Below are 15826 nucleotides of genomic sequence, written 5' to 3' on the forward strand. Positions count from 1 at the left end.
AAAAACGTCATGATTCTATAATCATGGAATAAATTCCAATGATCAATTAATATTTATAGGTAAAGAATAAACTGCATCCTTTCTTAAGACTAAATAAATATACTAATCCTCGGCAAAGTTTATTATCTTTCGATTTGGGGTGATTATCAATTAATCATCAGTTGCCCACCTACAGAAGAAAAAAATAGCATAATAAGATTAACTAAAAAAGTTGATATTTTATAGTTAACAATTCATTCTGAGGTATTAACATAATCTACTACAATCACATTGTCAGCACTACTAGCTTGATTAACTGATTTGTTTTTAATTTTAAATAACTGCTTTTAATATTGATAATTATACTTCTCTTTTAATTTTATTTTAAACAAAAGTGCAATTTTTTTCCCTCAAATAGAAAACATAGATGCTCACTAAGGAAATCTTGAATAAATACAAAAAGTTTAAAAAGCCAAATTTCTAAAGCATTTAAAAAAGGACAAATGGAATGGCAGCAGATGAGAAAAGCATGACATTCAAGATATAACAGACAGGACTGATTAGCTTAGAGCTGTGGATCTCAAAGCGTGGTCCTCAGACCAGACAGGACTGATTAGCTTAGAGTTGTGGATCTCAAAGTGTGGTTCTCAGACCAGCAATGCCAGCATCATCCCGGAACTTGTTAGATATTCAAGTTCTCAGGTACCACCCCAGACCTACTTAACCAAAAGCTCTGGAGGGTGGGGACCAGAAATAGGAGGGTGGGGACCAGAATTCCAGGGAATTCTGATAGAGCTGGACTTTGACATTTGGTAACTAACTGTTTTCAAGGAAATTAATTTCTAAGTTTCAAATTTAAAAAAATTTTAATGAAGACAGGCACATCATTGGCCATACATGGCCTGCTTTTATTAACTTTTAAAAATTTGATGAGTATTCTTGAAACCACCACCATTCCCAGCCCAAGTAGTAGAACATTAGCAGTAAGTTACATCTACCTGAGCACACCTCTCCTGTCACGTCTTGACGGCTCCCTCTCAGAGATAACCCCTAGGCTGAATTGCCTATTTCTTCTTCCCTTTCCCCTTTGGTTTTATACCTAAATTATATTTGGTTTGGAATTCCCTGGTGGCGCAGCAGTGAAGAATCCGTCTGCCAGTGCAGGGGACATGGGTTCGAGCCCTGGTCTGGGAAGATCCCACATACCGCGGAGCAACTAAGCCTGTGCGCCACAACTACTGAGCCTGTGCTCTAGAGCCCGCGAGCCACAACTACTGAGCCCACGCACCGCAACTACTGAAGCCGGCACGCCTAGAGCCCGTGCTCCACAACAAAAGAAGCCACCGCAATGAGAAGCCTGTGCACCGCAAGGAAGAGTAGCCCCCGCTCACCGCAACTAGAGAAAGCCCGCGTGCAGCAACGAAGACCCAACGCAGGCAAAAATGTTTTTTTAAAAATTTCTAAATTTTTTTTTAAATTTTTAAAAATTTAAAAAAATTATATTTTGTTTTATTAACAGTCAACTTTACTGGTGCATGGAGATATATACAGTTTATTCATTTTCACAACTGTATGATAATGCTATTGTATCAGTATACCATAATTTATTTATGCTCTCTTATCAAGGAATATTTGGGCTATTTCAAGTTTTTGCTATTACAAGCCTCCAGGTACACGTATGCTAAACTTCCTATATATAGGAATGAAAGTGCTAGATCAGAGAAAACGTGGATGTTCAACTTTACAAATTGCACAAAACTGTTTTCCAAAGTGGTTGAACAAATTTCACACCCATAAGGAAGAAAAATAGAGATCCTCTTGACCTATGTGTTCTCCAACACATGGTATTTTTAGATTTCTTACATTCTGTCAACTGACTGGATATAGTCATGTTTGTTAGCCTATCTGATTCATTTTCTATAAAATTATATTTATACATCTTCTCCCATCTTCATATCCAGGAACATACTATATTTCCCTTTAGTCAGGTCTTTAATATCCTTCAATAAAGTTTTATTATGTTCCCCCGACAGGTCTTATTCATCTTTAATAAGATACATATTCTTGTAAATGGCATTTCAAGGTTGTGTTTTCGAGTTGCTTGTTTGTGGTGTAGAGTAATGCAATCGATTTCTGTTTATTGAAGTCATATCCAACTACCTTGTGGAACTCTCAAAACTCTATTATTTCTAGTAGTTTATTGCAAGTTCTTTTTTATATTCTGCAGACAATCATATCATTTGCAAAAAATGACTTCTTCTCCTTATCCACCTTTATACTTTGCTTTCATTTCTTTATCTTATGCTGCTGAGTAAGACCTCTTAAACAATGACGGTTAGAAGTGGCAAAGGTGATTATCTTCTCTTGTATCCTTGATTTTAAAGAGTGCTTAGAACATGTCCCCACTTAGGATAAAGTTTGTTTCAAATATTTTTGTTGACATTCTTATCAAGTTGAGGAGACTCCCTATTACTAGTTTACTAAAAGTTTTTATTGTGAATGAAGAATGGATTCTATTAAATTTTCTGTATCTATTGAGCTTCTATATCTATTTATCATATGATTTATTTCCATTAATCTGTTCATGTCGTTAATGACATTTTAAAATTTTCTAATGTTAAACTACCCTTACATTCATGAGATAAACCTACCTTGGTCATGGTATATTATCTTTTTCATATACTGTCAGAATCGGTTTGCTAATATTTTGTTTAGAATTTTTACATCTATATCACAAGTGAAATAAGCCTGTCATTTTCTTTTCTCTTACTGTTCCTTGTCTGGTTTGGGTAACAAAGTAACCTCATTAAAATGAATTGTGAATATGCCTTCTATTTTAAATCTTTGAAAGAATTTGTTCATTTTTGAAAGGTTTGTTCTTGAAAGTTGGGATTTTTTGTATGCAGATTTTTAATTTAACTGATTTTAATTTGTAATGAACTAGTTTTATAGGTATAGGACTACTCAAGGTTTCTATCTCCAAGTCAGTGCTTTGGTGTATAACATTTTTCTAGGGATTTATCTATTTCATCTAAGTTTTTAAATGTTCTGGCATTAAAAAGTTGTTTAGAAATTCTTTTTTATCTCAAAGCTTTTAAGTCTTTTCAAAACTCTAATTACATAATTATACACAATATGATATGCCTGAACAGAACAAAAGGAAGAGGCATAGTTAGTACTGTTTAAAAATTAGCCTACTCTCTTTTCAAAATTGTAAGCTATCTAAGAGGTAGTTTATGAAGGGGAGCTAGTTCTGGGTGTCTGTCTTTGCATTTTTAACAACAAAGATGAGGAATTGTGCCATGGTATTTACATTCTAATTATGTGTCTATGTTCTGAATTCCAATCGGTTCTGATGTAATAAAGCTTTTTACACTTTGGAGATAAGACTCCATTGTTACATCTAAAGTCAAGTTTAAAAAACCCTGATTCTTCCCTCTGTTGACATTTACAAAGTCACAACAGTTTAGCTTTTTACATGGAAAGATAAATTTATGTAGAAATTAAGACTTTCATGATAGAAATGTTTTAAAATGCATCCTCCATTTTCAGTCCAAAATACTGTGAAGTTTTCTCTGGCAATTCCATGCTTGCACATAGAATATTTTCTGGGAGACAGAACTCCAGACTTTCGTGCCACCATTCTCACTCAGGGTACACTGAAGAATAGAAGGAGCTCTGGATGCTCAATCCCTTTTGTCTGGTTGGAGTTCAGGGGGGCAGCTGACGGCTAGACCAGGGCTCCTCAAGCTTTAATATGAACTCACATCACCTGGGGGTCTTGTTAAAAATGCAGATTCTGATTTCAGAGGTCTGGGGTAGCATCCAAGAGTCTGCATTTCTAAGAAGTTCCAGGCAATGCTCACACGGTTGGTGGTCCCTGAGGAGCATTCTTCTAGATGGCCTGAGATGAGTAGATCTCTGAGCCAGACAGCTCCTGGGCCGTCAGACTCTATCTCTTTCCAAATGAAATATATATACAGTCAAGCATAAAGTGCAGGTTCTATGGACGGGTGCCGCTAATGTGTACTACTTTTAGTTTGTCATCAAAACATTTCATTTTGATCATTTTCTCATTCGGCTACGTTCAGGAAAACTTGCTCGTTTCAAGAGCACCCTCTAAATGTCCACTAATTGCTCATTTTCACACACAAGTTCTAAAGAGAGTGATGTGATGTTTTAAGATTTCCATCATATACAAATAAAGCGTTTTTCCTACAAAATATGTCTTCAAGAAACCGTACCTTCTGTTCTCCCCACATCTCAGCCTCATTACTAGTGTGTACTAGCTGCTGCCACATCCCTGGAATGAGGTATCCAAGGGCAATCAATTCGTTCTCCACTCTGCCCTGAAAAATCCTCAGGGGGGTAGAAAGATACTGAGAAAGAGAAGGCGCTGCTCCCTTATCACCCAGAGAACACTGGTCTCTAGGGTAAGGAAGAGATTCAAGCTCATTAAACTCACAGATCCCCAGTCAACCCCTTAGGGTCCAGAAGCTGGAGTGTGTCTATGTTAAGGTAGGTGCTCTGTTTGCACAGGAGCCTGGCTCATGCAACAGATATGTTCTGGAAGTTGGCTGCGAATCAAAAATTGTTGGTTTTACTTTTTTAAAATTTTTATGAAAGCGTCATTTGAGATACACTAGAGAGGACTGCTAGTTCAAGGGAGCTTAGTGTGAATTCTTTTGTAAAATAAATAATCACTAATTTTGGCCGTATCTGGATTTTCAGACACTGAATTTACATAAAATAGGGCCCCAGTTTAAGTAAATTTGAAGAAGGGAGTCGGGTAAAACAGAACTTCTTATCTGGTTCTAGAATTAAAAATAAGCCTATGTTTATCAGAAGAATGACCATCTTCTTAGCTTTTCAGGTGTAAGATGTTCTTGGCAAGCTCTGATTTGCACTCTTACTCCTTGGTCAGTAAAATATCCTCATTCTGTGAATATCAATTCTTAACCGTTTAAATGAGTCACACACCTCTAGTAAATTGCCTATCCCGCACTATTTCAGGTCATCCAGTACACATGTATTAATGGGCCTCTTAATCAAACTTTCCCCTTTAATCATTCAAAGGATACTGTCCAAAATTAGTTTCGTGAGAGACTCATATGCCGACAAATCACACATTTCTGAAATCTGGTTGTAGGAAAAATCCACCTTCTGATAAGAGAAAGAGAGCAGGACGTTATACTTTCTCATTCATCTTAACCACACAATTACCTGCACAACAAGAATGTATTTTCTGATGAGGGGTTACAATTCATAGTTGAAAATACACTCAGGCTAACATACTTCCTTTGTGTTTAATCGTTTCCTAGCTGGGACCCTCGTCTGCCCACTTTGAGGGGTACTAAGGGGGAGACCCTTCCCCGTGGCTGGCGTGGGCAGCCGCGCAACAGAAACGCTTTCTGTTTCTTCAGTCACTCTCCCCATTTTCAGCACTTATTTTAAACTTTCTTGATCTTCCTTCAGAGCTTACCTCAGTTTCACCCTTACTAACCACCATGTCTTCGTTTTCGCTGACGCCCAATAGCCTGTGTTCATTTAGTTTATATGCACATCTTGCTTCTGGCTTCTTTGCCTTCTCTGTTTCTGGCTCAATTTACTCTCCTGTGTCACCCCCTAAAGGCCAGAAAAGTCTTTCTTATTCATCCCTCAGGCCATACCTCGTCCACTCAGCACCCTTTCTCAAACTTGACTATCTTAGGAAAGCATTTTCAACAATATTGGTTGTTCCTACTCAAAAATATGAGAAAGAAAAACAACATTAAATAACTTTAATTATTCACCTACTGGCAAAAGATAAAAAATATATATATATTTTTAAACACTGCTTTAATGTGCTAGGCACATGGTGATCATTTTCTGGAAAACTATCAAGCAATTATACAATAAGTACTATTGTTATCTTCTTGTGCCCTTTAAAACAGTAATTTTACCTTCCCCAACCCATGCACTAAGATTATTTTTATCAATGTGTTAAATACTAAATACTTTAAATACTAAAAACTTTAAATATTGGACACTAAAAAAAACTTCTTTGAAAACAGCTCAAGTGGCAAGTGTAGAAAATTGGTTAAGTTGATTACAATACAGCAACAAGACTGCATAGTAAGTAAAATACAAGTATGTGAATCATGTGAAGAAATAGAAATGTGCAAACAAATCCTGTTAAAAAAAAAATCAGAAACAAAATTTTATGCATATACAAATTGCAACTATGTAAAATGCATTCCATGACTTAATTAAAAAATCAGTTTGGCATGAAAAAATGAAATTTCTCATTCCCGTTTTTCTTCTACATAATAATGATGGGCTAGAAATAAACTTATAATTATCTAGGTTTACTTATAGCTGACATTTTTCCATCAACACCTTTCATTCTTGTGCCACAGCTTGTGTGTGCTCATGATACCTAGCTAACTACACACCTGTTGGGACTATATGCCAATACTGTGCCCTCCATGCACTTATGATACTGGGCTTGTTGAGAGACCTTAAAAGGGTTATGATATTGCCCTGACTCCCACTGGGAGTTCCACTGGAACCCAGAGCTTGTAAGAAGTGCCCATCAATCAAACGAACCTTTTTCACCTACTAAGAGCAAAACCATTCTAGGAAATACAAAAAGGGTACAAGTATAAGCTCCTGCTCTTCGGGACATGTATGCTTTCTTTGGCTGGTGGCACAAGGCACATAGATAATAAATGAAACATAAGCAGAGCTTTCCGAGAGGGTGAGACATTAAACACAAGCGTGATTTACTGGAAAAATGGGCTTTGGGTCTCAGACATGGGGTTCAGTGCCAGCCCTGTGACCTCCCAGCAAAGGTTAAGTAAGTTATTTAACCTTTCTGTGCTTCTGCAAACTCATCTGTAAAATGGGACCATCCCAGCTGCCTCACAGTTCTATTGGGAGGATTTAGTAAGACCCTGCATTGAAAACATTGGAAGGCCTCAATCATTCCCCTCCCAGGTTCACAAAGGGTTCACTTAGGGTTCATTCACATAGGGTTGAAGTACCTTGTCAGGGGCACTCTGGCACTTTGCAAGCACTTTCCTAAAGTTACCACCAATACATCTGCTCTTAATCCTCTAGGAACTTAAACACTGAGGTATCTGCCATAACGATGGAAACACATCATCGTACATTTGTCCAAACCCACAGAACGTACAACACCAAGAGTGAATCCTAATGTAAACTGTGGGCTTCGGGTGATTATGATGTATCAGTGTAGGTTCGAGTGTAACAAATGTCTCACTCTGGTGGGGGATGTTGATAACGGGGAGGCTGTGCCTTTGTGGGGGCAGGAGATATATGGGAAATCTCTGCACTTTCTCCTCAATTTTGCTATGAACCTAAAACTGCTCTAAAAAAAAAAGATGGGGTATCTGATTTGTTTTTGTTTACTTGTGCAGTCTTTTGGGGAGGGGGTGAGGCAAGGTTGTGAATGAAAGAAACTCCAGTCAAGTTTTTCCCAAGGAAGGGGGTCACGCTCTTGCCATGGCTGATTTCACTGGGGCTTAGGGCAAAGCAGAAGGGGACAGCAAAGGAGGGAGAATCAAGACAGCTCTGCAAGAACAATTCCTGATGACCTGGAGACCACAAGGCCCCATACTGAGGACCAACAGGCACCCTGTGTGGCTTTTCTGGATAAAGGAATGTCACCACAGCAATAACTGTAATTTCAAAGGGAAAAAACTCACTACTGATAAAAATGTAGCAATGTGAAATAAAAGAAGAAAAATTAAGAAAGACGTCTCACTGACAGTATGGAGGATGTCAGATTCTTAATTTCAAACAGACTTATATTTGTGCAAGCTCCAGCAGAATACGTTGGATCTACATTAATTTGGCTTGTAAACAAAAGAAAACTAATAGGTAATAAAAGGCAATCATTGATGTCCACTCCTTAAAACAACTTTTTAATGAAATATTTGAGTCCAATAGAAAAATACTCGTCCCAAGCTGCGGCAATGGTTCCCAAATTTCTCAGCACATTAGAGCCACCTGGGCGGGGTCTTTTAGAAATTCCCACACCCAGGCCTTACCTTGGACCACTTGAACCAGAATATCCGGCAGTGGGATCCAGGCATCAGTAGTCTTTAAAACTCTCCAGGTGATTCCAGTGTGCAGAAAATCGGAGTACCATTAATCTGTGACCTCTCTGCTTATGTGTGGTCCATGGACCAGCAGCAATGGATCATCAGGAAGGCTGTTAGAAAGCAGGGCCTCAGGCCCACCTCAGACCTACTGGATCAGAACCTCATTTTCACAAGAACGCCACGTGACCTACACACACGTTAGAGTAGGAGCCACCGTGCTCCACAGCAGAGTAAACTGCTCCATCAACCACCACTCACAGAGCTTCCTTCTGCCTCAGAAATGCAAACCAAGTGCAGAGAAGCAAGAACGAAGATCTGAAATCTCTGCTTTCTAAACAAAAGTAAAGGTTGGATGAATAAAGAAGGCAAAATTTAAGCCCCCAGGAAACTTTTACAGAATTTTCAGGTATAAAATTGTTCTGCTATGATAAAAATACACAAACAATAACTAGTATTTAAATGAAGCAGAGAAAAGGGAAAGAAGTTAGTTCATTGGTTTGGACACTAGGTTTTAGCAAAGCTTCCGAAAAAGATAATCTCTTGAAAGACTATCTCCCTTTTCTAAAATAAATGATACACAAATCCTTCTCCTTTTTTATTTCATTTCTCCTCTGTCTTATTCTCTCTGAATTCTCTTTTAGTGCTGTTTTGCTCATTAATGTATTTCACAAACCAATTAACACATGTAATTAGTGTATTAATAGAATCTACCTTGAGATTTTTGGGTGGCTTGAAATTGAAGAATGTCGTCAGTTTATTCTGAGAAGCATTAAGTTCTAGAAGATAAGGCATACAGCTCACACAAGACAAATCTGGGGGATAAAATGAATAAAGAATAAGGTAAGTAAATAAAATAAAACTTAGACGAAGTCATTAAAAACAGCATACATTATATCAGAACATTTTAAAACTATACCAGTTGGAAGCACATCTTAATTATTCCAGATGAGTGAAATGAATAAAAATAGGAATATGCAAAACACACACACAGTGTGGAAAAGGCACCATGAGCCCACAATTTAACCTTCTTCTCCAGGGCCGCCCACCTGTCCCATCCCCATCTTCCATCACAACCAGGAAAGAAATGACCAAGGCCTCCTTGCGGCCCAGCTCACTCTCCCCTGAGCTGCTAACAGTCAATGCTTCAAAAATGCCAGCCTTGGGGGAGACCAAGATGGCGGAGGAGTTAGACGTGGAGATCACTTTCCTCCCGACAGATACAGCAGAAATACATCTACGTGTGGAACAACTCCTACAGAACACCTACTGAACGCTGGCAGAAGACCTCAGACCTCCCAAAAGGCAAGAAACTCCCCCACGTACCTGGGTAGGGCAAAAGAAAAAAGAATAAACAGAGACAAAAGAATAGGGACAGCACCTGCACCAGTGGGAGGGAGCTGTGAAGGAGGAAAAGTTTCCACACACTAGGAAGCCCCTTCGCGGGCGGAGACAGGGGGTGGCGGTGGGGGGGGAGGGAAGCTTCGGGGCTGCGGAGGAGAGCACAGCAACAGGGGTGCGGAGGGCAAAGCAGAGAGATTGCCGCACAGAGGATCGGTGCCGACCGGCACTCACCAGCCCAAGAGGCTTGTCTGCTCACCCGCCGGGGCGGGTGGGGCTGGGAGCTGAGGCTCGGGCTTCGGGCGGATTGCAGGGAGAGGACTGGGGTTGGCTGCGTGAACACAGCCTGAAGGGGCTAGTGCACCACGGCTAGCCGGGAGGGAGTCCGGGAAAAGGTCTGGAGCTGCTGAAGAGGCAAGAGACCATTGTTTCGGGTGTGTGAGGAGAGAGAATTCAGAGCACCACCTAAACGAGCTCCAGAGACGTGCATGAAATGCTACGGCTGCTGCTGCCGCCACCAAGGAGCCTGTGTGCCAGCACAGGTCACTCTCCACACCTCCCCTCCCGGGAGCCTGTGCAACCCGCCACTGCCAGGGTCCTGTGATCCAGGGACAACTTCCCTGGGAGAACACACGGCGTGCCCCACTCTGCCGCCGCAGGCTCGCCCTGCATCCATACTCCTCCCTCCCTCCGGCCTGAGTGAGCCACAGCCCCCCGAATCGGCTGCTCCTTTAACACCGCCCTGTCTGAGCGGGAGCAGACGCCCTCACGTGATGTACACGCAGAGGCAGGTCCAAATCCAAAGCTGAACCTCGGGTGCTGTGGGAACAAAGAAGAGAAAGGGAAATCTCTCCCAGCAGCCTCAGGAGCAGCGGATTAAACCTCCACAATCAACTTGATGTACCCTGCATCTGTGGAATACCTGAATAAACAATGATTCATCCCAAATTGAGGTGGCGGACTTTGGAGGCAATGATATATATATTTTTTCTATTTTCTCTTTTTGTCAGTGTGTATGTGTATGCTTCTTTGTGTGATTTTGTCTGTATAGCTTTGCTTTTAACATTTGTCCTAGGGTTCTGTCTGTCCAGTTTCTGTTTCTTTTCTTTTTTGAGATAGTTTTTAGCACTTGTTATAATTGGTGGATTTGTTTTTTGGTTTGGTTGCTCTCTTTTTAAAACTATTAATAATTATTTTTTATTTTAATAACTTTATTTTATTTTTTTCTTTCCTTTTTTCCTCCCTTTTCTTCTGAGTCGTGTGGCTGACAGGGTCTTGGTGCTCCAGCCGGGTGTCAGGCTTGTGCCACTGAGGTAGGAGAGCCGAGTTCAGGACATTGGTCCACCAGAGACCTTCCGGCTCCACGTAATACCAAATGGCGAAAGTTCTCCCAGAGATATCCATCTCAACATGAAGACCCAGCTCCACTCAACAACCAGCAAGCTACAGTAATGGACACCCTATGCCAAACAACTAGCGAGGCAATAACACAACCCCGCCCATTAGCAGAGAGGATGCCCAAAATCATAATAAGGTCACAGACAACCCAAACACACCACCTGACGTGGTCCTACCCACCAGAAAGACAAGATACAGCCTCATCCTCCAGAACGCAGGCACCAGTCCCCTCCACCAGGAAGCCTACACAACCCACTGAACCAACCATAGACACTGGGGGCAGACACCAAAAACAACGGGAACTACAATCATGTAGCCTGTGAACAGGAGACCCCAAACACAGTAAGTTAAGCAAAATGAGAAGACAGAGAAACACACAGCAGATGAAGGAGCAATGTAAAAACCCATCACCAAACAAATGAAGAGGAAATAGGCAGTCTACCTGAAAAAGAATTCAGAGTAAAGACAGTAAAGATGATCCAAAATCTTGGAAAGAGAATGGAGAAACTACAAGAAACGTTTAACAAGGACCTGGAAGAACTAAAGAGCAAACAAACAATGATAAACAACACAATGAATGAAATTTAAAATTCTCTAGAAGGAATCAATAGCAGAATAACTGAGGCAGAAGAATGGATAAGTGATCTGGAAGATAAAATAATGGAAATAACTACTGCAGAGCAGATTAAAGAGAAAAGAATGAAAAGAATTGAGGACCGTCCAGGAGACCTCTGGGACAACATTAAATGCACCAATATTCGACTTATAGGGGTCCCAGAGGAAGAAGAGAAAAAGAAAGGGACTGAGAAAATATTTGAAGAGATTATAGTTGCAAACTTCCCTAATATGGAAAAGGAAATAGTTAATCAAGTCCAGGAAGCACAGACAGTCCCATACAGGATAAATCCATGGAGAAGCACACCAAGACACATATTAATCAAACAATCAAAAAATAAATACAAAGAAAAAATATTAAAAGCAGCAAGGAAAAAGCAACAAATAACATATAAGGGAATCCTCATAAGGTTAACAGCTGATCTTTCAGCAGAAAGTCTACAAAACAGAAGGGAGTGGCAGGACATATTTAAAGTGATGAAAGGGGAGAAACTACAGCCAAGATTACTCTACCCAGCAAGGATCTCGTTCAGATTCGACGGAGAAATTAAAACCTTTACAGACAAGCAAGAGCTAAGAGAATTCAACACCACCAAACCAGCTTTACAACAAATGCTAAAGGAACTTCCCTGGGCAGGAAACACAAAAGAAGAAAAAGACCTACAATAACAAACCCAAAACAATGAAGAAAATGGGAATAGGAACATACATATCAATAATTACCTTAAATGTAAATGGATTAAATGCTGCAACCAAAAGACACAGACTGGCTGAATGGATATAAAAACAAGACCCATATATATGCTGTCTACAAGAGACCCACTTCAGACCTACGGACACATACAGACTGAAAGTCAGGGGATGGAAAAAGATATTCCATGCAAATGTAAATCAAAAGAAAGCTGGAGTAGCAATTCTCATATCACACAAAATAGACTTTAAAATAAAGACTATTACAGACACAGAGAAGGACACTACATAATGATCAAGGCATCAATCCAAGAAGAAGATATAACAATTGTAAATATTTAGGAACCCAACAAAGGAGCACCTCAATACATAAGGCAAATGCTAACAGCCATAAAAGGGGAAATCAACAGTAACACAATCATAGTAGGGGACTTTAACACCCCACTTTCACCAATGGACAGATCATCCAAAATGAAAATAAATAAGGAAACACGAGCTTTAAATGACACATTAAACAAGATGGACTAAATTGGTATTTATAGGACATTGCATCCAAAAACAACAGAATACACTTTCTTCTCAAGTGCTCATGGAACATTCTTCAGGATAGATCATATCTTGGGTCACAAATCAAGCCTTGGTAAATTTAAGAAAATGGAAATTGTATCAAGTATCTTTTTCGACCACAACACCATGAGACTAGATATCAATTATAGAAAAAAAATCTGTAAAAACTACAAATACATGGAGGTTAAACAATACACTACTTAATAACCAAGAGATCACTGAATAAATCAAAGAGGAAATAAAAAAATACCTAGAAAGAAATGACAATGAAAACACGATGACCCAAAACCTATGGGATGCAGCTAAAGCAGTTCTAAGAGGGAACTTTACAGCAATACAGTCCTACCTCAAGAAACAAGAAACATCTTAAATAAACAACCTAACCGTACACCTAAAGCAATTAGAGAAAGAAGAACAAAAAACCCCCAAATTTAGCAGAAGGAAAGAAATTATAAAGATCAGATCAGAAATAAATGAAAAAGAAATGAAGGAAACAACAGCAAAGATCAATAAAACTAAAAGCTGGTTCTTTGCGAACATAAAATTGATAAACTATTAGCCAGACTCATCAAGAAAAAAAGGGAAAAGACTCAAATTAATAGAATTAGAAATGAAAAAGGAGAAGTAACAACTGACCCTGCAGAAATACAAAGGATCATGAGAGATTACTATAAGCAACTATATGCCAATTAAATGGACAACCTGGAAGAAATGGACACATTCTTAGAAAAGCACAACTTTCTGAGACTGAACCAGGAAGAAATAGAAAATATGAACAGACCAATTAGAAACACTGAAATTGAGACTGTGATTAAAAATCTTCCAACAAACAAAAGCCCAGGACCAGATGGCATCACAGGTGAATTCTATCAATTTTGTTAGAATTTAGAGATAGAATTTAGAGATATCAAACATTTAGAGAAGAGCTAACACCTATCTTTCTCAAACTCTTCCAAAATATAGCAGAGGGAGTAACACTCCCAAACTCATTCTATGAGGCCACTATCACCCTGGTACCAAAACCAGACAAAGATATCACAAAGAAAGAAAACTACAGGCCAATATCACTGATGAACATAGATGCAAAAATCCTCAACAAAATACTAACAAACAAAATCCAACAGCACACTAAAAGCATCTTACACCATGATCAAGTGGGGTTTATTCAAGGAATGCAAGGATTCTTCAATATATGCAAATCAATCAATGTGATACATCATATTAACAAACTGAAGGATAAAAACCATATGATCATCTCAAATAGATGCAGAAAAAGCTTTTGACAAAATTCAACACCCATTTACGATAAAAACCCTCCAGAAAGTAGGCACAGAGGGAACTTACCTCAACATAATAAAGGCCATATATGACAAACCCACAGCCAACATCGTTCTCCATGGTGATAAACTGAAACCATTTCCACTAGATCAGGAACAAGACAGGTTGCCCACTCTCACCACTATTATTCAACATAGTTTTGGAAGTTTTAGCCACAGCAATCAGAGAAGAAAAAGAAATAAAAGGAATCCAAATCGGAAAAGAAGAAGTAAGACTGTCACTGTTTGCAGATGACATGATACTATACATAAAGAATACTAAAGACGTTACCAGAAAACTACTAGAGCTAATCAATGAATTTAGTAAAGTAGCAGGATACAAAATTAATGCACAGAAATCTCTTGCATTCCTATACAGCAATGATGAAAAATCTGACAGAGAAATTAAGGAAACACTGCCATTTACCATTGCAACAAAAAGAATAAAATACCTAGGAATAAACCTACCTAAGGCGACAAAAGACCTGTATGCAGAAAACTATAAGACACTGATGAAAGAAATTAAAGATGATACAAACAGATGGAGAGATACACCATGTTCTTGGATTGGAAGAATCAACATTGTGAAAATGACTATACTACCTAAAGCAATCTACAGATTCAGTGCAATCCCTATCAAACTACAAATGTCATTTTTCACAGAACTAGAACAAAAAATTTCACAATTTGTATGGAAACACAAAAGATCCCGAATTGCCAAAGCAATCTTGAGAAAGAAAAATGGAGCTGGAGGAATCAGGCTCCCTGACTTCAGATTATACTACAAAGCTACAGTAATCAAGACAGTATGGTACTGGCACAAAAACAGAAAGATCAATGGAACGGACAGAAAGCCCAGAGATAAACCCACACACATATGGTCACGTTATTTTTGATAAAGGAGGCAAGAATATACAATGGAGAAAAGACACCCTCTTCATGGTGCTGGGAAACTGGACAGCTACATGTAAAAGAATGAAATTAGAACACTCCCTAACACCATACACAAAAATAAACTCAAAATGGATTAAAGACCTAAATGTAAGGCCAGACACTATAAAACTCTTAGAGGAAACATAGGCAGAACACTCTATGACATAAGTCACAGCAATATCCTATTTGACTCACCTCCTAGAGAAATGGAAAAAAAAATAAACAAATGGGACCTAATGAAACTTCAAAGCTTTTGCACAGCAAAGGAAACCATAAACAAGACCAAAAGACAACCCTCAGAATGGGAGAAAATATTTGCAAATGAAGCACCTGACAAAGGACTAATCTCCAAAATTTACAAGCAGCTCATGCAGCTCAATATCAAAAAAACAAACAACCCAATCTAAAAATGGGCAGAAGACCTAAACAGACATTTCTCCAAAGAAGATATACAGACAGCCAACAAACACATGAAAGAATGCTCAACATCATTAATCGTTAGCGAAATGCAAATCAAAACTACAATGAGGTATCACCTCATACCAGTCAGAATGGCCATCATCAAAAAATCTACAAACAATAAATTCTGGAGAGGGTGTGGAGAAAAGGGAACCCTCTTGCACTGTTGGTGGGAATGTAATTTGATACATCTACTACGGAGAACAGTAGGGAGCTTCCTTAAACATCTAAAAATAGAACTACCATACGACCCAGCAATCCCACTACTGGGCATTTACCCTGAGAAAACCATAATTCAAAAAGTCGTGTACCACCATGTTCACTGAAGCTCTATTTATAATAGCCAGGACATGGAAGTAACCTAAGTGTCCATCGACAGATGAATGGATAAAGAAGATGTGGTACGTATACAGAATGGAATAT

The 15826-nt window shown here is 39.0% G+C and overlaps 1 protein-coding gene across 8 annotated transcripts in view; it reads right to left on the reverse strand.

The window, feature by feature from the left end:
* LRGUK (leucine rich repeats and guanylate kinase domain containing) overlaps window positions 1-15826 on the reverse strand; it is a 121983-nt gene that overhangs the window by 91129 nt on the left and 15028 nt on the right. For all 8 annotated transcript variants that reach the window (XR_003431880.1, XM_027101889.1, XM_027101887.1 and 5 more), the window contains exons 4-5: window positions 8799-8899; window positions 5061-5142 (exon numbers count right to left, since the gene is read on the reverse strand). Coding sequence is in view for 7 of the 8 variants with exons in the window: in XM_027101889.1 (XP_026957690.1) it covers window positions 5061-5142; window positions 8799-8899 (183 nt within the window). In the remaining variant the exon portion in view is untranslated. The remainder of the gene's footprint in view (window positions 1-5060; window positions 5143-8798; window positions 8900-15826) is intronic.

The sequence above is a fragment of the Aethalodelphis obliquidens genome, unplaced genomic scaffold (genome assembly GCF_003676395.1).
Source record: "Aethalodelphis obliquidens isolate GAN/ISIS:26980383/991018 unplaced genomic scaffold, ASM367639v1 scaffold5, whole genome shotgun sequence".
Lineage (NCBI taxonomy): Eukaryota > Metazoa > Chordata > Mammalia > Artiodactyla > Delphinidae > Aethalodelphis > Aethalodelphis obliquidens.